Source organism: Haliotis asinina, chromosome 1, assembly GCF_037392515.1.
Source record: "Haliotis asinina isolate JCU_RB_2024 chromosome 1, JCU_Hal_asi_v2, whole genome shotgun sequence".
In the NCBI taxonomy this organism is placed as follows: Eukaryota; Metazoa; Mollusca; class Gastropoda; order Lepetellida; family Haliotidae; genus Haliotis; species Haliotis asinina.
In genome coordinates this window covers 46,706,662-46,733,586 of record NC_090280.1, presented here as the reverse complement: position 1 = coordinate 46,733,586, position 26,925 = coordinate 46,706,662, and the positions used below count along the sequence as shown (strand labels likewise).

The following is a 26,925-nucleotide window of genomic DNA, read 5'->3' as shown; positions in this document are numbered from 1 at the left end:
GGGTCATCAAGTATGATATTATGCCCTTGACTCTGATACTGGGATCTTCGTATGAAAGTATGAAAGGACTCTCCTTCGGGCAAGTCATATCTCCCACTGTTTGCCATGTGCTTGTAGATTTGGTAGACATGGGAAAGTTCCAGATGGTTAATTCTCATGTAACAGAGTGGTAGATAATCGTCTATCGTGTATAACTCTAAAACTAAGTTATATCCGTATCTAACTGACACGGGTGTCTGTTTCTTCACACCTTTCCCCTAACTTTAATTTATAAGGAGGTGTCATAAATCCTATTTTTTTAAAGAATACCACCCGAAACATGAAAATATTATTATTATCATTATCGATTTTGTATTTGTAAGTAAATGGGAATAACAAAACATATTACCGGACATCTTTCAGAAAACACGCGGGACAGCGGAAGCGTTCACGTCAACGAAAACTATTTATTAAGCTTAGCTAGGAACTACGACTCTAAAAACACGTCGTGCATTGTATATCGGTCATTTTAATTATAACTTTAAATTGACTTGGAGTGTGAATCATCTGATGACACACGGTCAGTTGAGACACAATCAAATTTCCACCCCAAAACACATTCATTACATTAAAATTCCCTCTTACTTGGGAATAAACCTTGAATGGGCCTGTTGGCTAAATATAGACAATAACGTCAGTTCTAGAATCCTGCCTCACGATGGGGCAGCATACAGAGGTACTACTAAAACAAGACAAGTATTATATAAACGGTTCATATTATATACTATGTGACATTTAATTCGTAGATTTTGACTAGAATATACAAATATATAAACAGTGTATTGCAATTTAGTATGGTAATAACATGTTGGATGAAACGAAGGAAGTAATACCGGATTTGGTTCGTGTATACAATATGTATTTAAACAGTTGTAAGGAGAATATTATATGTGATTGTTTACATCATACGAGAAACGACGAGAAGCTTCATGTATTGATAGCGTTTACCTTATAAATACAACCACTTGTGTGAATTACTCACACCCTGTTTGCAAATGACTAAGATGTTCCAAAGTTAAATATTTCTGAAGTCAGACGAGAGATCTCGTTTGTTGGGAAGTCTTGACGTGGATAGACCTAGATTCAGAGGGAGAAGCTCTGTTCTGCGGATTCGATCGATATATCTACCGACTGAAACAGCAATATATATTTACAGTGCCTGCAAAGTTCACTTGTCACCATTTTGACAGTGTCTTCGTGTGAGTGTTTAAACCTTGAAATCGATACACAGTAAGCTGATTGTGAAAACTGAAGGTAGTTATTGTGACTAGTTCGGGGAAATGAAGGTACACGATTATTCAGTTTTAACGGATATTCCATTCATTGACATGTTTCGTGTTGGGCCTCCTCATCATCACGGATTGTGTGAACACGGAAGTGGATATTTCTCTGAACGGATCCCTGCCACTGGATCTCCAGACGTCAACAGAAGGCGTGGCAGGTCAAGAGAGGTTGTTATTCCCATACAGATTGAGGGGAGGGACGCGCCACACAACACACAACCATTGATAGATCTTACGGAGGATTCCATTCCAAGTCCAAACAGAAATAATAACGGAGTAAATAGCCGTTCAAGGAACCGGAGAAGGGCTCAGGCAAGTTCTCCAAGTCAGAGAAGCAGCAGCCATGTTGGAGCCAAATCTGGTCAAGACAATTATGTGTCAAGTTTTCCAGTTTCACAAGGAGCTCAATCATCAGCAAGAGGTCGATATTCAGATGACATTCAAGCCTCATCCCAGCAACCTCACCCGTCAGATTCATGTCTGTCTGATGAGTTAATTGATTTGTGTATGTATGAAGACTTAGCATGCGATTCTGCATCGGATGTGTATATTACTGAGAGCTACAACAGAGCCTTCTTTGCTGAGTCAAAACCAACTTCCTCCCACAGTGACAGCGTTCTGTCAAACCAAGTAGAGACCCCATCAAGGAGGAACCAAGATTCAGGTAAAAGGGTAACTCCAACACCAAGCTACCCAGTGTATCGATACCTCAAATCCAAACTGTCATCAGACGGACGCCAAATTGATTACATTCGTGGGGATGGCAACTGCTTTTTCCGAGCTCTGAGTAAAGACATTTATGATTCAGAAGAATTCCATGAAGATGTGCGTCAAGCAGTAGTAGACTTGGTGGAAAAGTTCCCTCGAGAGTTTGAACAATTTCTGGATGCAGGCACCCAAATGCCTGATCATATCAAAGAAATGAGAAAAACATCAACTTGGGCCTCATCAGCTGAAATATATGCTGCAGCTACACTACTTCAGCGTGATATTTACGTCTTGTCTCCTGATCATTCTGGTGATGCTTACAACTGGATGCTGTTCAAGCCCCGATTCACTTACACCAGGGACACATCCTACCATCCATGTTTCATTACCCTGTGTCACACCCATGGTAATCATTACGACAGGATCACACCCAACCATGGAAAGTGTAACTGTGATTATGAACCTCCTGCTCTGTCAGGAGTTAGTGCCTATGTGGATTTAACCGGAAAGGACTGCTGAGATATCCATTCTCCATGTACAGTTTGTTTGTTCACTGTGTATAGCATTTTGTAAACATTTAGTTTGTTGATATTCTTAAACATAATTCATGCTGTCAGTAATTATTATTTGTCAGATATTTCCTGTCTTGACACTTATGTTTGTAACATTTTGTCAAAGTTTTGCTTATTTATGATTAATTATGTGTTGAAAATGAAATCATTTCATTACAAGAGCTTGAGCCAGTAGATTGTTCTTGATTTATGCATCAGAATTTTGTATTGTACAATGAAGTTATCATTTTGCTTGTATTATTCATCATCGTGCCAGCTGTAAATATTCTTTATGTATATCACTGTTACCATGTGTCTTTCACCAAATACTTGTCAAGTGAGATGTAAAGAAGAGTGCCTGGTCTAAAGAAATCCACTCATATTATACGACCTTGATGTATTCAAACAGTCATGTAACTAAGTGAACATATCTAGTCAACGTTGGTTTTCTGCAGCACAACAAAAATATCAGATTCTGAATGTTAACATGTAGCCCCTGAAAATATATGCCACTGATCATATCGTGGAAACAACTTAATTTCCTATGAAAAAGTGAGATGGGAGATAAAGAACCTGTAGAAGTGTTGGTTTGTTTCAAGTTCTTTGAGAGGCATTTTAGAAGTTGTATTATGTGTGCAGGTAACAATGTTCTATGGAAAGTAAACTTCTTTATTGCAGTGCGTGTCACGTTTAAGTGTAGGTACTAATATCATTATCATCTCTTCCTTGATAATGGTGTTACTACCTACATAAAAATGTCACACTCTTGTAATAATGAAGTTCACTATCCATAGAACTTTGTTTTCCTTGGTTTGGTTCACTTAGATAATTGCCCTACTGTACAGGGTTGATGGGAGAGACGATCATATCAACAAGGGATACAGACAAGAAACCATAGAAATGATCACAAAGTATGAAAATTAGGGTGTTTTGGTACCAGCAGTGTCAGTTAATCTTTTACCATGTTCACAAACGGAAGTCACATCTCAGTTCCTGGAATTTTTTTCAAGATTTTATATTCCGAGTCGACGTGTTTGCTACTATCCAGCACCATCCCTTAGGTAGATCCAAACCTGATACAATCTGTCATACTATTTGACAGTGATATCCTGCTTGCTGCAGAAAACCACATCCTATTAAGGAAGAACTAGCTTCACCTTAGTATGTATCCTGTAACAATCAAAAGTGCCAAATTTCTATTGACATGTTCAAGTTAATAAATGTGTTATTGTTTATGTTGCATTTGTGTTTTAATAATTTTATATGTGTTACACAGCTGAACTGGACCAGGGCTGTAGGTAAACCTGGGGTCACTTGCAGAATCACTTTTGTGCAAGAGTGGTAAGAGTTATGATTGCAAATGTAATCTCAATTGCCAATGGCTACAGTTAATTGTAGCTATGATCATTTATGTGCAAGTGAGCCCTGGGGAGCAAAGGGGCTCCCCCCTATAATTTCACAGGTTACTCTTTATGCATCAAAGTATTGATATAACTCTCTTTTAATGGTGACTACCGACTACTTGACAAAAGTTAACTATGGTCCTGTGGACATAACAATTTATTGTCACAATGTACAGATGACCAACTATGTGCTTCTCGGATTGTAGTAGAACAAAGGATGAGGAAGGAGGACCATCTGGAAATGTCAGATTTGAAACGTACAAAAGATGCAAGATAATCATGGAAATGTGGTGTCCGATGGACACAACTGTACAACCTTAAAGTTCTAAGGATGTTTTGAGACCAATGTAAGATTACAAAGGTAATTCTACATAATTTCTTTACCGCTTAGAACTGAAAATATGACTTCTACAAATGTAATTGCAGACAACTATTCCTCCAGCCATGCTCGCTTAAATTTGTCCCCAAGATACAGTGTTTAGATCTGCTGGTCTGACTGATGTACTTATACAAGCTGCTCCCATTTGATATAATGTATTTGTTTATTGTTCAACAACACACTTGGTAATATCTCATTCGTGTGGACCAGACAATCCACTCAAATAAGTTGACATGCAATCACTTCACAAATCCTGATGACCTGGTCCTTTGTCATGATCATCCTCAGTAACATGATCACTTTCTTTCCTCCATTGATCTGACATCCTGTAACATCCATACAAAGCACCATTAATATTGTCATCTGCCAACCTGAGGCAGACCCAATATCTGCCATGACAACATGCTGGTGAACAAACACCTACAGATATGATCCTTCTGTTTTGAATAAGGTCTAATGAGGGAATGAGTTTAGTTTTACGACACACTAAGCAATATTCCAGCTATATGGAGGTGAGTCTGGACCACACAGTCCAGCATGAGTGTTGACCATTTGGGAACCAATGACGTGTCAACCAAGTCAGTGAGACTGACCACCTGATCCCATTAGTTGCATGGGTTACAGGAGGCCAGTATTCTAACCTGGACCATCATGGGTTGATTAAGGCCTAAAGGACAATATTATTATGACTCTTAAGCAGTGAAAATGAAATTTTCAAGCCTAAAAATATAAGCTGTGTTTTAATGGTATTTGAATAACTGTATTTGAAGAACTGTGTTCCACACATGAATAATCAGATCTCTGAAGTTGGACAAACTTTGGTATTTCATGAATATTCCTGAACAAACACCAAAACAGGTACACATCTTAATCATATTAATTCAAATGTACTGCTGACCCCTCTCAGTGTCCTCCACTTTATGATTTAATTGAAAGAGAAGACTAACAGGATCGCATGATCAGGCTTGCAGACTTGGTTGACATGTTATCGTATCCCAGTTGTGTAGAACCATACTAATGCTATTGATCACAGGATTGTCTGGTCCAGTCTCATTTATAGAACACCACCTTAGAGCTGGAATATTGATGGGAGTGGCGATAAACAGCAAACAAAACTTGACTTGGAGTCAAATGATAGTGAGGTTACCTAAAAACAATGAATTCAGAGGAAACAACAAATGATAGAGGTTGTTTTCATGACTTTATACACTTTTTACAGATCATTCTTCAATATCATTTTCATACATAAAATAAAATCTTAAGGTCATTTGAGGTTATGATAAGTCAATGTACAAAACAAAATATACAATAAAAAGTATGGAAATTACACCATTATAAGCCACGAGTAAAGACGTAATACAATCAATGGTTCTGAAAATAACTGATGCTATCAGTTACCAGGCCACAGTGCTTAATACCTGTTTGGGCAGAGAAGGAAATGCTACAGTCTGTTTGGCTCAAAAGCAGGCTGATGAATAGTAGTCTAACTCAAGCTAGATTGCTTTTGAGCCAAACAGACCTGATGATGAAGCAAGAATGTGCTTTGAAACATTGTTATTCACAATAAAGCAGTTGACATGCATAATTCTTGCTTTTCTTAACGTGTGGTTACATCACTACAACAGACCCAAACGTCAGTTCAGCCTCCACACTGTCCTCCACTGTCTGTGGTCTCATCACTGGAGTTCAGTGCTGACCTTCAACTGACCCTCAAAGTCAGCTCAGCCTCCACACTGTCCTCCACAGTCTTTGGTCACATCACTGGAGTTCACTGCTGGCCTTCAACTGACCCTCAAAGTCAGGAAGAAGATGAGATACTTTCTTCCTCATCTCATTTCTTCTCTTCTCTCGTTCTAGTTCCCTCCGTCTCTCCTCAGGCAGACTGCGCCATACTGTAAACATCTTCTTCTTCAGGCTCCTGAAGTGACAAGTTCAACCAACATCTAAGAGAATACACCGGCAAAGCTGACACACACTACAGCATTCACAGGGCTAACCCCCGTTTCACATCGAACTACGACTGTTGTACTTTTATACTGTAACATAGTCTTACAACAGTCAAAGTGCTATGACAGCTTTCTGAAACGGGGTCCAGATCACCATTACATGAAAGACCTTATTTTTTGCAATCAACCTGTGTGTATCTGAAGACACTCATCTTCATCATGTCACTAAGATGACTCACCATGTTTTCATTATGACACTGAAGAGATTTTACCATGTGTACATTATGACACTAAAGAAAGTCACCATGTTATATTACGACACTAAAGATATTCACCATGTTAACATTGTGACACTAAATAGACACACCATATTTACAATATGACACTGAGTTAGCCGAGTTATAGAGCCCTGTTACTGGTGCTAACATATGTGTCTCCCAGCATTACATGCACTTGTATAGCTACTGACCAGATGTGATGTTCTTTGGCCGCTCTCTCTCGATCCCATGTTGCAAACTTCTCCTCAGCAGCATAGTCTGCCCAGGCATCCATGATGGTGTGTAGCATCCTTCTCTCTCGGAACCTCCTCGCTTTCTCCATCTCAATCACCAGGTGGTGCTTGTACTGTCAGACACACATTACATATCTTGTACAGTCAGACACAGGTTACACAACTTATACTGTCAGACACACATTACACAGCTTGTATTGACAGACATGTTACATAGCCTGAAGTGTCAGACAGATGACTTACATACCTTGTACTGTCAGACAGATGACTTACATGACTTGTACTGTCAGACACACGCTACACAGCTTGCACTGCCAGACACATCACATATATGTCTTGTATTATCAGACACGACTTATTTGTCTTTTATTGTCAGACACCTGATGTAAATGACATGTATTGACAGACACCTGATGTAAATGACATGTATTGTCAGACACCTGATGTAAATGACATGTATTGTCAGACACCTGATGTAAATGACATGTATTGTCCGACACATGGTTTATATGACTTGTATTGTCAGACTTGATGTATGTGGCTTGCATTGTCAGACACATGATGTATATGGCTTGTACTGTCATCCAAATGACTTGTATGGCTTGTATTTACAGGCATATCTGACACACATCAATGGTGCATGTGTTGTTTTTGATAGAGCGTGCTTACCATTTTCCATTGAGTGAAGCATCTTTTGACAGCAAGGAAGCTGTTCATCTCATCTGCCAGCTGCTGCTTGTCCTCCATCACAGCTGATGTGAGTTCCCTCCATGACACCAGCACCTTCCTAAAGGAGACAACATAGTCCATATATAGCAGTGTATAACAAAACCATCGCTGTTACGGAGTAGGCTGTCATAGCAGTTTGGGCAGTGAGTAGATTCAATAGGAGTCACCGAATATCCTGTTACCTACCTCAAGAGATGCTCCTTGTGGTGTGTGATGGCCCGCTGCTGGTTCTGGTGGGCCATGAGCACCAGCTTCTGAAGTGGCCTGATACCGCGGTACTTCATGACTGACCGAGTGTAGTGAGCCTCTGCCACTTGGGTCAGCTCCTTAATCTTCTCCAGGTGGCGCTGCTTCTCCACCTCACGCTGACAGGAACAGAGAAGACATCACTTGCTATGTCCACAGAAAGGCAGTGTGTAGGCTCTTAAAGGCTGGACTAAGGTCAGATATGCCAGTCATACTCTCATCAGCATTATAGATTTGGCTTTTCATTCAAACATTAGGTTTGCCCTGTTCTACTGTCACACAACAATTATGTTGTGTATCAAACATAAAACGTGGAAATAATAAGCACAAATATGTAATGAGATCTATTTTCTATGTTTTACAAAGAACTTTCAACAGAGAGAAACGGGCATGGTGAAAATGATGCACTGGCTTCCAAACATCTGTCACCTGCTTCTCCATCCTCCTCTTCTCCCGGAAGGCTGCAGCACGTGCCTTTTTTTCTTCCTCAGCTTGCTTCCTCAACTCCTCTTCTTGGGCTTCCAGCAGTGCCTACGACAGTAACATTTACAACACATTACAACCTACAGCAACAGCAACATACACAACACAGTAGTCCCTATAGCAACAGAAACATGTACAACATAGTAGTCCTTACAGTAACAGAAACGTACAACACAGTAGTCCCTAGAGCAACAGTAACATGTACAACACAGCAGACGTTAAAGCAACAGTAACATGTACAACACAGTTCCTAGAACTTCAGTAACACAGTAGCCACAAAAGCTTCAGTAACGTACAAAACAATAGCTCCTGTAACAAAATAACATGTACAACAAAGCAGTTCCTAGAGTAACAGTAAAATGTACAACACAGTAGCCCCTGTAGCATCAGTAATATGTACAACACAGTAGCCCCTGTAGCAACAGAAACATGTACAACATAGTAGCCCCTGTAGCAACAGAAACATGTACAACACAGTAGCCCCTGTAGCAACAGTAACATGTACAACACAGTAGCCCCTGTAGCAACAGAAACATGTACACCACAGTAGCCCCTAGAGCAACAGAAACATGTACAACACAGTAGCCCCTGCAGCAACAGTAACATGTACAGCACAGTAACCCCTGTAGCAACAGAAACATGCACAACACAGTCGCCCCTGTAGCAACGGTAACATGTACAACACAGTAGCCCCTGTAGCAACAGAAACATGTACAACACAGTAGTCCCTAGAGCAACAAAAACATGTACAACACAGTAGCCCCTGTAGCAACAGAAACATGTACAACACAGTAGCCCCTGTAGCAACAGAAACATGTACAGCACAGCAGCCCCTGTAGCAACAGAAACATGTACAACACAGTAGTCCCTGTAGCAACAGAAACATGTACAACATAGTAGCCCCTGTAGCAACAGAAACATGTACAACACAGTAGCCCCTGTAGCAACAGAAACATGTACAACACAGTAGCCCCTGTAGCAACAGAAACATGTACAACACAGTCACCCCTAGAGCAACAGTGACATGTACAACACAGTAGCCCTTAGCATATCAGTAACATGTACAGCACAGTAGCCCCTGTAGCAACAGTGACATGTACAACACAGTAGCCCTTAGCATATCAGTAACATGTACAGCACAGTAGCCCCTGCAGCAACAGTAACATGTACAACACAGTCGCCCCTGTAGCAACAGAAACATGTACAACACAGTCGCCCCTGTAGCAACAGAAACATGTACAACACAGTAGCCCCTGTAGCAACAGAAACATGTACAGCACAGTAGCCCCTAGAGCAACAGAAACATGTACAACACAGTAGTCCCTGTAGCAACAGAAACATGTACAACACAGTAGCCCCTGTAGCAACAGAAACATGTACAACACAGTAGCACCTGTAGCAACAGAAACATGTACAACACAGTAGCCCCTGTAGCAACAGAAACATGTACAACACAGTAGCCCTTAGCATATCAGTAACATGTACAGCACAGTAGCCCCTGTAGCAACAGAAACATGTACAGCACAGTAGACCCTACAACGGTGAGTTAGTGAGTTACAGTATCATGTCACAAGGACAATGTTTCCGCCATATCATGACAAGAAATTAGACACTGAAACATAGACACTAAATGTAGTATGAATAAAAAGCCTGTTATTTATGGACAATACATCAACTAGATCATCACAGACAATTTAAAACTAACAGTTTTAAAAGAAAACATTATTTATCAACAAGACAAAATACAATTGGCTATAGACCTTAATTAGATTTCTACTATTGATTCAGTCACTGGTGACAATTGATGAGTTTAGGAAAAGTAAACTAACAAATATGGTGCATTGAAAAGTCTGGCATGCATTCATATACTTCAGATGGTGTGGAACTTCCATACCCTCTAAGGGGGATAATCCATGAACTGAATTGGTTTTCAGTAACCCATGCTTGTTGTAAGAGGCAACTAACAATATACGGTGGTCAGGTCAGTTGACACATGTCATTATATCCCAAATGCGTTGGACAATGTTCATGTTCACTGGATTATCTGGTCCAGATTTGATTATTTACAGACGTCATATAGTTGGAATATTGCTGAGTGCGGTGTAAATCTAAACTCACTTAGTGTGTATTGCCTCCACCACAGGAAAGAAATCAAAGACAGTCACAGAAATATCCCTCTGCTACAAGCCGCTTCGCTTGCATATATGAATACTGGTCATTTTCTCTATGCTGCGCAGCCACATTTGCGCTACAGTTTGCTTGTGTACAAGCTGAGGTCAAGGCTATCTACCCACTCCCAACCAGTACAAGACAAGTGAGCTCACCAGTCTGTCCTCTTCCTCCTTCTTCCTCCGGGCTTCTCTCTCAGCCTTCAGCCTCTTCCTCTCCTCAGCCCGGTCCTCCATGTCTACAACATACACACATGCAACAGGCGAACACATTAACAGAGATGTGGATTACATATATGTGTGAAGATAAAAAAACCACTATCACTATCCAAACACACTATAGTACTATCGCTAATCATTGGTACCATCAGTATCCACTGGTAACGACCTGACAGCCAGGATACTAGACATTCATGGTACATCAGTATCTACTGGTAATGACCTGACAGCCAGGATACTAGACATTCATGGTACATCAGTATCGACTGGTAATGACCTGACAGCCAGGATACTAGACATTCATGGTACCATCAGTATCTACTGGTAACGACCTGACAGCCTGGATACCACACATTCATGGTACATCAGTATCTACTGGTAATGACTTGACATGTGTAACTACTGGTAACCATCAGACACTTGTTGCACTACCATTTGTAGTTCTTTCTTCACTACTAATTCTGACTTTACTTGATAACATCATCTCCGCCACTAACACTTCACATACCACTAACGCTTCACATACCACTAACGCTTCACATACCACGAATGCTTCACATACCTCTAACGCTTCACATACCACTAACACTTCACATACCACTAACGCTTCATGTACCACCAACAACAGAAGACAGTCTACTGTTAGATTGATACAGTTAGACAGTTATACAGTCTGTATCTGACATTGGGCTGTATTTGAGGACAGACTTTTATGTTTGGATGAGTAAAGTGCCTGAGCATTCTGTGCTATATTGCCCCAGTTGTACCTACTTTTGAGAACTTGGAGATACTTGGTGTTGTTAGTCGTGTTCGACGTGGATGTCCGGGCAGACTGGAGATTGCTCACACCAGACCTGCAGAGATACAACCACTGATGGTCAACATACTGTCAAAGTTGAAAAGAACAAAGTACAAGAACAAACACTTTCATCACTTAATGTCCATCAACTCAAACTCCATTGACACAGACATCATTGACAGATGGTAGGAAATTATCCCAAACAATAAATGTCACTCAGATGTCTACTTTAGTTTAAGAAGAAATGAAATCTGACAATAAAATAGATTGATATTTTTCAAAACAAACCTCAGCAGGAATTAAAAAACTATACAAACCTGTAGAGGTTATAAATTCTTTGAAAGAAGGCCTCTTAGGGGTGCATACATATATATAAGCATTTTTATGCCCGTTAAAAATCCCCTGACAGGTGTAACTATATTTTGCAGTAAAATACTTACAAAACAAAAACTTATGTCTTGTGAGACTACCCTTACAGGGCCCCACTAGTACCCCATACAGCCAAAAGAGCAGGTAACTCTAGCCATCAACCTTGTACCTCACTTTTCATGCTGAACAAATCAGACAGAATGAGGGAAGGCCAGTGGCTGTACCCCAAGGAGGAATTTCTTCAAAGAATTCATAACCTCTACAGGTTTGTATAATTCTTTTTCAAAAGAAGTCCTCCTTGGGGTACATATAAGCATTAGACAGACTCGAAAGCCAGGAAGTGGTATTCTGTCTGACAGGGTGTGTGACTAAGGCGAGCACCCATACTGTCAGGCCTATGATATTGTGATTGGCTGATGGGAAACACACCCACCTATAAGTCCCACCCCTCGATCCAGTCGTTTGAGTGAGTGTAAACATAGCAGACTTGTTAAAACAGAAACTTGTACATAGCACACAGCTGCTAAGTGGAGAAAAATGGAAAGTTAAAGCCAGGCACTGATCACCAGATGGAACCTGACCCCAAGTGCAAAACAGAGTTAGTCATTCATAAAGCTCACATGACCAGAGAGTCACTAGTGTGTCCACTGTAGAGAACCTGGCCAAACTGAGCACGCTCATGTGAGTGTTTGTCCAGCTGATAATGATGGATGAATGTGCTCGGCTGGGTCCGAATAGCCATTACGCAGATCTCCTCAATGGGCAGAGCAGTAGCATACGCTTTTGACTCGGCTGCTGCACGAACCGAATCTGTGGAAGCTAACCCCTTGTGAGTATAGGCCATACAAATCACCGACACTATCCATCGTGAGATGGTTTGTGGATTGTGGATGACAGGTCTTACCCCTGCCATAACAGCAAAAGAGTTGTTTACAGATATTCACAGTCATCTTAACATATGCTTAAAAATTTTACACACATCCAACACATGTGAATTACGGTGTGTGTTACTGGGCGCAAGAACCATACAGGCAGGGAGATCATGTGCACTATGGTGTGTGTTACGAGATGCAAGAACCGTGAAGGCAGGGAGATCGATAGGTCATGTCAAATCGATATAAGAATGATTGGAATCAGGCAGCCGAACTGACCTGATCCTTAAGAAAATTGGTTAGCACCAGGTCCACAGACATAACATCCATGTCCTCGACCTGTCTACCAGATGGGACTGCAACCAAAAATTTCATCCTCCAACATAACATACGATGGATGACCGGACGCAATCTGTCCACGCATGCTGAAAAAAGCTGCACAAGAGGGTGTTGCCCTAAAAGACCCTAAAAGAGCACTCTCAATGGGAACATGGAAGGCTGTAATAGCCGTAGAGTAGCCATGGATAGTAGATGCGGCTAACCTGGCTTCTTACTGAGTCTGTAAGAACTTTAATATCTCAGCTACAGTCGAAGAAAAGGGATCGAGAATCCTTCTATATCCAGACCAGCGTGCATTACAGCCCATGTATCCTCATACTGTGCTTTAGTCAAATCCCTCCGCAAAGCCAGAATTGTGTCTGCAACTGGTGCAGGAATTCTGCTTGCTTGGAGGTGATTCTGGACAGTGGCCAAGCCACTCAGTGAATGATGGGATAGAGAGTTTGGTCGCTGAGGTAGTAGTACAGGTGGCTGTACAAACAACCCAAGTATTACCGGTAGTCAGCGCTGAGATGACCACAGAGCTGCAAAAGGAACCTAGAGATCAGTGGTAAAGGTGGTAACGCCCTCAGAAACCTGTCCATCCAATCGAGCTGGACGGTATCAGAGGTGATTGCTGTCAGATCCAGGATCGGTGAACAAAAACTGGAATCTCACCTGCAACAAAACGGTGGCGATATGTTCTCGCACCTGCCACAGGGATGACCCAAGTGAGAAGCCATAAACTTCCCCTTGCTGGTCCCGAGCCCCATCCTCATCCATGGCCTCCTCCTCCCGCTCCTCCAAGAAAGACTCTCATTATCGAGAGTCAACTCGGAGGTAGCAACAGAAGAATCCCCTAACAAGGACATGGGATCAAGAAGAACCGAGGTGCCAGGTGCACTCAATCCTAAGAAGATCTCGTCAATGGGCAGAGCAGTAGCATATGCTTTTGATGTGGCTCCTTCTCGAACCGAGTGAGCTTTTAATCTGTGGGAGCTAGGCCCTTGTGCATGTAGGCCATACAAGTCACTGACTCTATCCATTATCTAGCCTCATGTAAGAATGTCGAGTTTTGATTGGTCCATGTGACGCTGACAAAATGCCATGTACATTCATCACGATCCGCCAGCGGGAGTATACGACTTTTATACTCCCGCTGCGAAAGTCATATCCTCCCGCTACGCCTCCGTGACGACGCGAGAAGTGAGAAAAGCATGCATCAACAAGCCTTTAGTAACGTGCGGTGCATTGAGGTCAAACGATCAGCTGGTGTCAACATGGCAGCAAGTCGATTCGATGCGTGTTGTTTTGTTTTGATTTAGTGAAAACATTCAGCTAGATAAATGCGTTATCACATCATGTCTCGGGAAATACAGGGTTTTATCAGTCCCTCGTAAGGTTGTATTCCCTTACTCAGGACTGATAAAACCCTGTATTTCCCTCGACACGATGTGGTAACTTATATAGTATAACTTATAAGTGTTACCCCTGATATGTTCTATTGAAGGGATGACAAACAGCTGGTTGAACAATGACAGCCATTTCCTGACAAGCAGGAGACTATGCTGAGTTGCACCTGAAGTACATGCCTGTGCTGTTCCACCAGGATGTTACAGGATAGCTTCTCACACAACTATTTCCATGATCCATCACCAAACATCACATTTCAGATTCTACTAGGTGCAGTGGCTTCAGGACCATGTGTTTTATTTATGTTTTATGCACTTGTCCCTATTTCGAGTTATTTAATCATTCATCATTTTCTTTTGAAACCAAACGAACTGTAGTATCGATGGATATTTGAATCAGTCTCATTCCTGTTTAGATGGACTCAACTGCAATTGAGAACTAAGTTTTCTCCAACTTAATGGAAAATTTACATGCGTCCATCATTTCCAAGCTAATGGTCCATCAGAGTAGATAGTAAATGTTGCTGGATAGAAAGTTGGCGCTTTTACCAGACACATGGCAGTACTGACTGAGTGTGTACGGTGTTATGTCACTTTTAGCACTATTCCAGCAATATCACAAAGGAGGACACCAGAAAGGGCTTAATGTGTTTTACCCAAACTCAGGTCTTTGGTATGACTTGGTAACACTATGCTGCGCCATCACCCCTCCATGGCATTAACACATTTCGATCATTTTATAGGTTCTGCTTCCTTGCAATTACCATGTGTACAAAAATATCTTAGTTTTCAAAGATAAATGGGAAATTAGACTGATTGGAAAGATTGGCTCACAGAAGTTCAGTGACGGGTAAATGCCTGCAACAATTAATGTCTTACCTGGCAGTTACAGTACTGTGTCCTGTGGAATCAGTTCTGGCAGTTTCCATGGCAACATTTGTAGCCTTCTCCTTGGTAACATTATTTCTTTGTTTAGACATATCTATCTGTGGTTGACCATTGTCAGACAAATTATTCATTAACTGCAGTCCAGTCCCAGGTGGCTGGTCACTCATGGGAGATAACCCCTGCTTAGTAAGAAGCTGTTGTATCAGTTGTTGCCTAGCAACCTCTTCTAGATGCATCTGTTGTTTCTGCTTGAACTGCAACTCTTCAATCATGCGATGTTGTTCCTTTAACTGCTTATGCTGATCATGCAACATCTTTTGTTGTGATGTATATCGATGTTCAAAGTTATTTACAACAAAATGGGTATTCATCCATGGCTGTTTGCCAAACCGACGTCTAATCTTGGTGTCTGTATGATGCGAGTTCTGTTCCATGTCTCCACCAGCTAGACTGGCAATCTCCTCATTTGTCAGGTTGACATGACGTCGTGTAACTTGCCACGCTTGAGTGGGTAGCTTGTTTGGGCGAGACTTGGTACCGGTCACTGAAGAGTCACTTCTGCTGGATGCTGGGTCAACTTTTGTGGAACCTTGGTGGTCTCTGGTTGGTTGTTCAAAGAAGTCCTCCTGTCAAAAGGAAATGAGTGACACTAACCAGTGGGGGCTGACACTTTCATGATGACTAGCAAGAAATGCTTCTCACAATGCTCCAACTCTCATAACACCAATAAATGGTGAATAAATTTGATGTGCAACTTCAAAACATGAAATACTTAGTCCACGTGCTGACATACTACACTTTCTGACACTGAGAGAATATGTGTACATGGAATCACCGATAGGACAACCCTTCCTGGCATAATTCTTTTTATTTTGACAGGTTTTTATTTCCCTATGGAAGGGCACGTCACCTTCTCGGTGAAGACAGAGGGACAAGTTGGAGAGACGTGTGAATGTATCAACTACACCCTACTCTGTCGCTGTCTGAGCAATGGTTTGATGTCATGTAGAGCATGCCCAGTCCCCAGCAGCAGTCAGTACTATAAGGGCAATGCTATATTTCACAGTATTATCTGACGGAGGGCAGAGGGCAGAGGGCAGAGGGCAGAGGGCAGAGGGCAGAGGGCAGAGGGCAGAGGGCAGAGGGCAGAGGGCAGAGGGCAGAGGGCAGAGGGCAGAGGGAAATGATAATGCCTTGAAAAACAGTGTCACACCTATTACAGCTAAAACAGATGGAATGTCTAATAAAATAGGAATAAAACCAACAGCACAAGTTTTGAAGCATGTACTGCTAAAATCAAAAGACGGTGGTCACTGACACACTCATTACAAAACAGGTGACATTACAATTGAGAGTGACGACATTTGACCTTGACCTTTGCCCATACTGTCAGCTGCCATTTATTTCATTGTTCCAGTCAACGTTTACGTTGCTGTATACTGTAATTTATGGTACAAATGTTATGGTTGGCACTGACAAGAAAGTGCATGATGGCACAGGGACATGTGACGAATGTGCCAGACATATCGTCAACTTGCAACCCCAGTTCAAATGAGCCATAGGTGATTGAACATCAACAACTGAGCTGCTTATGATGTCACCTAACAACAGGCTTGATAACGGTTCATCGTTAATCATTATCATTGCGAGCATTATCAAGTTACAATGGCTCGCTCATTTCTGATAATGTGTGGGCATTTTAATGATAATTCTAGTCATTTTAGTTATATGACATACCAGGTCCTCCACCACCATGACTGAGTTGACACCACCATCCTTCTTCCTCCCAAAATCCCCAGCATTCTTTCTGTTGTCCTCCTCTTCCCTCTCACTCCACAACTTGCCGCTTGCCGCAGCGTCAAGCAGCGCCATCATTTTGCTGCGTGTATTGTTCTGCTCCTCTAGCAGATGAAATCGGTCCTTCTCTGTTTGCACAAAGGTCTGCCATGCTGTCAGGCAGCGGCGCAGCAACACATAGCGGTGATGCTGCTCTGCAAGTTGCTGCTTCCTGCAAATATACAAATCAGGGTAACACCTCTACAGTCAACGCATGAGAGATTACTCTTTCTGTAGAATCAACTCGACCTGATTACAGTATAGTCAACTCATGACCTGATTACTGTTTATGTACAGCCACCTCTTGACCTGATTACCATATAGCCAATTCATGATCTGATTACTGTACAGTGACCTGATTACTGTTTATGTAGTTTATGTACAGTGAACTCTTGACCTGATTCCTGTTTATGTAGTTTATGTACAGTGAACTCTTCACCTGATTACTGTTTATGTAGTTTATGTACAGTGAACTCTTCACCTGATTACTGTCCAGTCCACCCATGAACTGCTTACTGTACAATGAACTCTTGACCTGATTACTGTTTATGTACAGCCAACTCTTGACCTGATTACTGTTTATGTACAACCAACTCTTGACCTGATTACTGTTTCTGTGCAGCCAACAGTTGACCTGATTACTGTTTATGTCCAGCCAGTTCTTGACCTGAGTACAGTTATGTACAGACACCTCTTGACCTGATTACAGTTATGTACAGCCAACTCAAACACTGATCAATGGCAAATCAACTACCTACATCAGCTGACTGCATTCAGTGTACGAACTGAGCTAGGAGCAGGCACCAGTGTACATCAAAACACAGCACCTACAACATAAATCCAACCATCATCCCATAAGATAGGAAACTTACAAGGATTCATTTTCAGTGATGTACACACCTATGCATATCCAGTACTGACTGTTCATACTGCCTTGTCTCGACATCCAGACGTCGAGTGCGTGAGTATGACCTCCAAGCATTCCAGGCTCGGAACAGCAGCTTCCAGTCTGCCAAGGCCCTTGCCTTCCCGGTCTGCAGACGTCGATCCAACACAACCTTGTACCAGGCTGAGAAGTGGCGCTGAAGGCACTGGGGAGACAGGAGAAGATAATGTGGCCATAATCGCATCAAAACCTATACCTCTTGCTTTGAAGACATTGTAAACCATCACTGGGAAGTTGTAACAGTATAATGAATATTAGCAACAAACATCATGAGAGTTGTTATTTAACCAGGATTATGTTGCACAGTATGTAGCTCCTGTCAACACAGCAGCACCTGACATCTCTATGATCTTCATGTACATGCTGCACAGTATGTAGCTCCTGTCAACACAGCAGCACCTGACATCTCTATGATCTTCATGTACATGCTGCACAGTATGTAGCTCCTGTCAACACAGCAGCACCTGACATCTCTATGATCTTCATGTACATGCTGCACAGTATGTAGCTCCTGTCAACGCAGCAGCACCTGACATCTCTATGATCTTCATGTATAGTTTGCAAGAAATGGAAGCAGGCAAAGATCAATTAATGCTTCAAGAAAATAACTTTTCAGTAACCATGTTACTATGATCAAACTATGATTACACGATGCCATTTAGAAAGTGGTCAAATGCAACATATGTCATATTTGGGATTTCACTTTCTCAGTAAAGTACAAATTCTAGTCCTTTTTTGGTTGAGTCCCATCCAGGATTTGAACCCGCACCCTCAGAGTCAGGCACCTAATCGCCAGGGATGCAGAGGGGTCATGGTCTTGGTCACACACCTATCAGAGGGGTACACAAAGTACGCAGTCAAGACTACCAGTTGTCAGACTATCATTCTATGGAAGTTGCAGTGGCTGAGCAGGCTAGGCGGCTGACTTTGTGTGCTGGCGATTAGGTGCCTGACTCTGAGGGTGCAGCTTCGAATCACGGATGGGACTCAACCTAAAAAGGACTAGAATTTGTACTTTACTGAGAAAGTGAAATCCCAGATATGACATATGTTGTATGATCAAACTGCTCACTGACTAAGAGAGAGTATACTCTGTAGGTTATAAATGTGGGGGTTCCACCGGTGTTACCTTCAGGTTTTTACCCGACTGTTTAATCTGGAACTTGTGGACTCTGTCGTACATCTTCCGTTGCTTCTCTTCCTTAGCCTGCTGCTGTTGTTGTTGTTGTAGTCGTTCTTGCTCAGCCTGTCTGCTCAGCTCCTCCCTCGCCTCCTGGTCCAGCTTCTCACGTGCTCGTCGCTCTCTGTAGCACATAGAGCACATCAGTGACTTGGTCTTGCTGAGTATAATCCTACTTCCTGCTCATCTAATGTGACAACTTCCTTTTGCATGCATGATATTGCAACATGGCACAGAACAAGTTGAAACGTTTTCACATTTTCAGAGTTCATCTTCACAAATGATTCTATGAATCCAATATTACATGCTGTTATAAAAACAAATCATGGCTTTCAAATTTAGTTGGTTCAGCACTAATTTCTAAAAAAATCATCATACTGGCATTTGAACCACTTAAGGTAAAACATGATAAATATGCACATTTTGAAAAAAAACATGTAACTGTACTATGGGCCTTTGGCCTAAAATACTGAATATACTGTCTGTCTGTCTGAAGTACTTTCCAACTTTCACAGTCCATTTAGGACAAAGTGATGACATGTTGTAAAGTGTAAAGATTCTCACCTATCTCTCTGCTCCTGCTCCTTTTGTCTCTCCTCCTGCATCTCCTTCCTGATGCGAGCCATCACCTTCTTCAGCTCCTGTTCCTCTCTCCTCGCCTTCAGATGCCGGTCTCTCTCCTCCTGCACAACAGTGCAAAATGACTCAGTATTCCTCCCTGTCTAGTTCCACCCACTCCCTGTATCATCATCTGTCTAGTTCCACCCACTCAATGTATCATCATCTGTCTAGTTCCACCCGCTCCCTGTCCCACTGCCTGTATCATCATCTGTCTAGTTCCACCCACTCCCTGTCCCATTGCCTGTATCATCATCTGTCTAGCTCCACCCATTCAATGTATCATCATCTATCTAGTTCCACCCACTCGCTGTCCCACTCCCTGCATCATCATCTGTCTAGCTCCACCCACTCAATGTATCATCATCTGTCTAGTTCCACCCGCTCCCTGTCCCACTCCCTGTATCATCATCTGTCTAGTTCAACCCACTCCCTGTCCCACTCCCTGTATCATCATCTGTCTAGCTCCACCCACTCAATGTATCATCATCTGTCTAGCTCCACCCACCCAATGTATCATCATCTGTCTAGTTCCATCCACTCAGTGTATCATCATCTGTCTAGTTCCACCCACTCCCTGTCCCACTCCCTGTGTCATCATCTGTCTAGCTCCACCCACTCAATGTATCATTATCTGTCTAGTTCCACCCACTCGCTGTCCCACTCCCTGTATCATCATCTGTCTAGTTCCACCCACTCCTTGTATCATCATCTGTCTAGTTCCACCCGCTCCGTGTATCATCATCTGTCTAGCTCCACCCACTCAATGTATCATCATCTGTCTAGCTCCACCCACTCCCTGTATCATCATCTGTCTAGTTCCATCCACTCAGTGTATCATCATCTGTCTAGTTCCACCCACTCCCTGTCCCACTCCCTGTATCATCATCTGTCTAGTTCCACCCACTCAATGTATCATCATCTGTCTAGTTCCACCCGCTCAATGTATCATCATCTGTCTAGCTCCACCCACTCAATGTATCATCATCTGTCTAGTTCCACCCGCTCCCTGTCCCACTGCCTGTATCATCATCTGTCTAGTTCCACCCACTCCCTGTCCCACTACCTGTATCATCATCTGTCTAGCTCCACCCACTCAATGTATCATCATCTGTCTAGTTCCACCTACTCCCTGTCATCATCTGTCTAGTTCAATCCACTCCCTGTATCATCATCTGTCTAGTTCCACCCGCTCCCCGTCCCGCTCCCTGTATCATCATCTGTCTAGTTCCACCCACTCAATGTATCATCATCTGTTTAGCTCCACCCGCTCCCTGTGTCATCATCTGTCTAGCTCCACCCACTCCCTGTATCATCATCTGTCTAGCTCCACCCACTCCCTGTATCATCATCTGTCTAGTTCAATCCACTCCCTGTATCATCATCTGTCTAGTTCCATCCACTCCCTGTATCATCATCTGTCTAGTTCCACCCACTCCCTGTCCCACTGCCTGTATCATCATCTGTCTAGCTCAACCCACTCCCTGTATCATCATCTGTCTAGCTCCATCCACTCCCTGTATCATCATCTGTCTAGCTCAATCCACTCCCTGTATCATCATCTGTCTAGTTCCACCCACTCCCTGTCCCACTGCCTGTATCATCATCTGTCTAGCTCCACCCGCTCCCTGTGTCATCATCTGTCTAGCTCCACCCCTACCATACATCCTAGCAAACTGTCTCTCTGCACTCACTGACCTGGATAACCATCTGCTTGGCCTTATGCAATGAATCCTTTTTCTCCTGCTGTTCTCTTCGCTTCTGCTCCAGCTCACGCTCTCTCTTTTCACGGTTTTCCTTAACCTGACAATCAAAAGGAGACATTTGTTACCAATTCGTTAAGTTCAGATAAGATTTGTCAAATTACTTGAACAGGTATTTCAACGTTTCAATGTATTTGACAAGGCTCAGTTAGAAAACATAATTCCAGATCCCAAGAATCTAACATGGGCACCAGACAGATCTCATGGAAAACTAAAGCCTGACTGATACAGACTTAGTGCAGATGTTATATTACTCAGACTACAAAATGATAAGATGTCATGGCAATTTATCAGTGGTTGTTGTTATCCTTCAAATCTGCACTTCCTTCTTATAGACATAACGTCCATGTCCCTACCTGCTCTTCTAAGTAGGCAACACTGTACACAACATCACAAATGTGGGGACATGTCAAACATATTCTTCCATTTGTCACTATCACAGCACAGCTATGACACTAGACATTGTCCATCACATTAAACCATTGACACGGTATTTAGATAAAACATATGCCATACTTTGGATGACACTTTTGTTGTACAAATTCTAGTGCCTCATGCTGACCGTGAGTAAACATTAGGAGGCAACAAATGAAATACTTGTATAATATTGACTGTGAAGGAGTGATTGTTAGTGGTACACATTGAAAAAGTAGTTAGCGTTACCTCACTCCTGTTGTTCATATACACGCTTGAATGTACAAAACGTTCGGTGAAGTGAGGGTTTATTGAAGTGAGACAAGAATGATTCAAAGCCTTTCAAGACCAACTTTGTGTTCTATTTGTCAAGTGCTGACAGAATGCCTATCTGAAAATACTTACATACTGCTACTTCCAACACTGTTTCAGTTCTCAGGAGCAAGCATATGTCCACTTAGGAGACTTAACAGTGAAAGCATTTCTGAGTTCACTACTGACATCAATGGATTTGTTGCTGAAAGCTTTTGTTTGATCCATTCCATGGCATGTTTCCAATAGTAGCAATGAGGCTGATTACACTTGAGTCACCATGTCACAATATTAATGTGGTGGATTACCCAAACCTGAAAGAGTGGCGCACCTGCTTGTGCCGGAGTTCCATCTTTATCCTAGGGTCATGCTTCTTCTTCTTCTCCTCCTCTTCAAGGCCAAGGTCATTAAGGAACTCCTCCCTCACCACCGGTTTCTGCATCATGTTGCTCAATATTATACCCACAGCATCCTCTTCATCAGAGTAGTTGAGGGTGGAATAAGGGTCTGGGATCATAGCAAAAGATTAGCAGTGAGGATGGTGTGTCCTGTTTTAGTGCACTACTAACCTGGAGGTGATGCCAGTGCAATGGACTAACTCATACTACTCAGGAGACTGCACATATCTAATCAGGATTATAATATAATCACATTAGTTCAATGACATAATTAAATAAAAGAGCATTTTCTCGGTTTGCGGAACACCTCAATAAGCAAAACATAAATATGAACAAAACAAACATTTCTCTCACCGTAACCTGAAAAATGGAATGGAGGGGTCATGCAATTCTCCAATATGACCCCTCATTCTTTTCAGTTTCTCTTTTATTTATTTCAGTGATTCTTCTCAGTTTGTCACATTAGACTATTTTTTGCAAAAGGAAACTTGTTTCAGCATCAAATAATGTAACTTCTATGGTAAATTTGATATGTTATACTTATTTTGACTCATGCTATGTTGCTGATCTGAGTTATCTCCCTTTCAACAGTTACCCCGCCAAAACCATCTCAGGTGAAAACCAAACTCACTCACAGTTTCATAGTAGTTCACATGAGAGTCAGACAGTAAATCTGTTATCTTTGGTAATAGTGCAAACATGCAAATACTTATGCTGATACAGCATGACATGTCTTACTTGAACCATTATCATGTCTGGATGATGCCATGTAAATCATTTAGTACAGTTCAATGACATTCAATTTGCTTACACTGATTTTCCAAATCACACCTCATTACAGATAAAATTACTTGTGTACCTTTGTTTGGTATTTTGACCCTTGACCTTGGTGTGACATCCAGCTGCCAGTCATTGACACAGTCGTCAAGGAGATGATCCCATTCCCTCTTGACCTCTGCCTGAACAGCCCTCTGATGCCAAGGGTCGTTATGATCATCATCATCATCATCATCCACATGAAGTTTCTGTTGCATCCAGTCGCTAAGCAACTCTTGAGCTACAAAACAAAGTACTGAACATGTTGAATTTGAATCATGTACCGAGTCAGTTCTCAGCATCAATAACCATGACAGATACATTTGTCAATCACTTTGTATGCTAATAATGCATTAATGACAATACATTTTGAAAAAGAGTCAGTCAGTTTTTCAGGCCATTCACAAATCCTAAAGAACAAATTGTTACAACATCTCTAACAAGAGGCATCTTTATGAAAATATTCCTGACACAAGGGCTTGTAAATCTAAATATTGCGAGTTAGGTATTTATTGTCACTAAGGGGTTCTTAGCACTATATATAAAAGGAAAGGGATGTACCAATGTCAACACACCAAGTTTGTTTCAGCCTAATTCAACAATGACCACCAGATCTTCATGGGTTCCAAACAGAAAAACTAACAATCTCCAAATAGGCATCAGTCATCCTTGCTAAAAATGTCTAAATATCAAAAGGCAATAGTTAACAAACTGATTTCCATGCGTGTAATTTCATGAAAAAAAAACACAATTACTTTTAAAGATATGGTCTGGGGAGAATATTGTTACCATGAGACAGATGAAAGGACAAACTAATTACTATGTTACCTAACAAGTGGATAAAATAGTTAGTTCACATTTCCTCAGTCTTTAACCTTTTGTCACTCATAAAAATGATATGATGTATTACAGCTAAAGGACATGAACTCTCATTTTACCAGATTATCACCTTTCACGTTGACCATGTTTGAACACAACTGTTCGACCCTTTGAACTAGGGCTGCAAACAATTCAGTTCGATTCATCGAAAATCAAACGAGTATCACTAGTTCGATTCGATATGTGAATGCTGTTCTGTGTTTAAGCATCATATTTATTTGTTTGAAAAAGGTTACATCATTTACATTCCTGATTCCCGAGATAAATGTTGGAAAAAGTTTTCAGTGTGATATGTTTTGTTTAATAAACTCTGAGAGTCAAATGAAATCTGGTGTTTCCACTTGTATACGGAATAAACTTGAAAATGATCAAGGCCTGGGTGAATTGTTGCAGCCCTACTTTGCATCATGGTACAGTCGAGGCCTGTTTATCCGAACACTTGTGTTTTCATTGAAATTGTCCATAAAGTGAATTTTCCGATATCTGAACCATGGGCCATATGTACAAAGAAGCGTTCAAAGAAATGAACTTAGTAGGCATCAGACACAATCTTTATTGATTACACATCATAGGAGTTTGGATAATATCCACATGACGAAAGCTGTTAGCAGTTGTCTTTTCACTTACAGCTGCCGAGGCTTACTTGATCAACCGGACTAATTAATCATAATAACCTACAAACTGACACGCATCAAAATCAACTCAGTGTTACCTTCTACTCTGAGGTTGTTAATCTTCTCACACTTCAAAGACTGCCGACTTTTTCCATGTTACGGCACGCGAGGCCTTAGGTAATCGCGTATGTAAACATACAGGTGCTCAACCATCCAGATATACGAGACAAAAAATGGACATAATTTAGTGTTTTGTATGTGAAAATGACTGTACAGTTACGGAAACCTGATTTCCGGATAGGTGAGTAGTTTTACAATGTTGTGGATTCGTTTTAAGGAATTTTCGTTCAGAAGGCAAGTTTTCCGGATATCTGAGGTTTGGATAAACGGGGCAAGACTGTAGTTGGGAATAGTAACCGGCATCCTCACCTTCAGTCAAAGCTGAATCTTGTTCTTGCACATGTTGTCTGGTTTGCTGGGCAGCATACTTCCCTCTCTCTCTTCCAGAGTAATGGTTCAGTCCAAAGACAGTCTCTGCTGCTATGTCTGAGGCCTGCTCCACTTTCTAAATCAAAAGGTTGAAAAATTAAAACACAACTGTATGAGTGAGATGCTCTTTGGGTCACTTCGAGACTTATTATCTAAACATTTTGCATGTTTGGATCTACTTGTCATTTCGGTACATATCAAACGAAATTTCTACTGACCAGCCAGTCACTTGTGAACAAGTCATTGAGTGAACATGCTCCCTTTTGCAAGTCCCTCCTTTCGGACCTGGTAATTGTCGTCTACTACTTGCAAGTTTAGCCCAACACAAATATGAGAATGCCTATTTTCATGACATTAGTATACCAAAAAATTTCACACACACAGAAAAAAAATCAGCCTTACTGTTATCCAGTCCTGAATGTCATTCTGGGTTTTGCAGTTCTGAAAAATACAATGTTACCGGATATTATTACATTATTTTCATGTACACAATATCTTCATCAAAATGGCAATAACGGCATCGCTCCCAAATACTGAAAACGATGATCTTGTCTTTGCACAAGCACGTGGTTACACCATGATCAACAAACTGTCAAAACTACGAGGCCGACTATCGTATGATAGGGCGTATAGCAGTAAAACGGATTTTACTATATCTTGAATGGAGATTGTAAACTGCGTGGCACCTGCGAGCGAGAATACACTCTTGAAGAGGACTTTGGGGTTTGTCTTTTCCATTTATAAAGCCCAGATTTGTGAATGGCATCATCCATTGCAGATATTTCAAGACGTTCCGTTGCAGGTCATGCACTTGTTCGAGCGAGTCGCCATGTCTAAACAACATGGGTTATATTAAAAGAATCCGAATAATTTAAACGAAACGAAGTAAGCAAACATCTCCCAATGCGTCAAGCATGGCATTGCGTTGGCAAATTTTATATCGCCGTCTGTTGCCGAATTGAAACACAACAATTTTATTGTAAATATAAAAATGTGAAATGAGTGAGACATTATTTTGCCACGGGATTATGACCATGCCCAATCAGTGACAAATAAGGGATCACATGAAGGCAAAACTGGAAGAAACATACAGGAACTGTTGATCACTGGACTGCCTTGTCCAGACTCGATCAATGACAGACCGCCGCCGTATAGCTGGACTATTGCTGAGTGCGACGTGAAACAAAAGTCAAACACTCCGTTTCTAAAGGTGGTAAATCAAATTCAGTCACTGAACATTAGCCGTATTTTATTTGGAGATAAGCGGTAAAATAACTGTATGGTTTAAAACGTCTTTAGATTTAAATCTTCACTCGTGTGGAATCACGCCGGTTAAT

General features: G+C 41.6%; 4 protein-coding genes across 4 annotated transcripts in view; 3 read left to right on the top strand and 1 right to left on the bottom strand.

Annotated features, from left to right (window-relative positions):
• The window catches only part of LOC137292233 (anaphase-promoting complex subunit 13-like), a 384,028-nt gene that overhangs the window by 64,147 nt on the left and 292,956 nt on the right, over nt 1–26,925 (top strand). The window lies entirely within an intron of this gene.
• The window catches only part of LOC137292176 (splicing factor U2AF 35 kDa subunit-like), a 285,875-nt gene that overhangs the window by 136,958 nt on the left and 121,992 nt on the right, over nt 1–26,925 (top strand). The window lies entirely within an intron of this gene.
• On the top strand, nt 934–3,816 carry LOC137292023 (uncharacterized). The gene has a single exon (XM_067823579.1). The coding sequence runs from the start codon at nt 1,320–1,322 to the stop codon at nt 2,547–2,549; it is 1,230 nt and encodes a 409-aa protein (XP_067679680.1). The 5' UTR covers nt 934–1,319; the 3' UTR covers nt 2,550–3,816.
• Nucleotides 5,552–26,443, bottom strand: LOC137279563 (coiled-coil domain-containing protein 191-like). Its single transcript, XM_067811824.1, has 18 exons — nt 26,275–26,443; nt 25,991–26,029; nt 25,529–25,664; nt 23,650–23,847; nt 22,724–22,899; nt 21,602–21,706; nt 19,850–19,968; nt 19,235–19,409; nt 18,060–18,250; nt 17,061–17,331; nt 15,315–15,949; nt 11,437–11,519; nt 10,603–10,685; nt 8,225–8,326; nt 7,736–7,914; nt 7,490–7,607; nt 6,779–6,933; nt 5,552–6,281 (listed from the first exon to the last, which is right to left on the bottom strand). Exons 1-18 carry the CDS (start codon nt 26,359–26,361, stop codon nt 6,122–6,124), a joined length of 3,012 nt encoding a protein of 1,003 aa, XP_067667925.1. The 5' UTR covers nt 26,362–26,443; the 3' UTR covers nt 5,552–6,121.

Bases quoted from the DNA above. Each gene is read 5' to 3' on its own strand.
- LOC137292023 (XM_067823579.1), top strand. From the start codon at position 1,320: ATGAAGGTACACGATTATTCAGTTTTAACGGATATTCCATTCATTGAC.
- LOC137279563 (XM_067811824.1), bottom strand. From the start codon at position 26,361: ATGGATGATGCCATTCACAAATCTGGGCTTTATAAATGGAAAAGACAA. The intron at 25,665-25,990 runs GTAAGGCTGATT...CTTTTGATTTAG, and splicing joins ACATTCAGGACTGGATAACA to AAAGTGGAGCAGGCCTCAGA. The intron at 8,327-10,602 runs GTGAGCTCACTT...TTACTGTCGTAG, and splicing joins AGGAGGAAGAGGACAGACTG to GCACTGCTGGAAGCCCAAGA.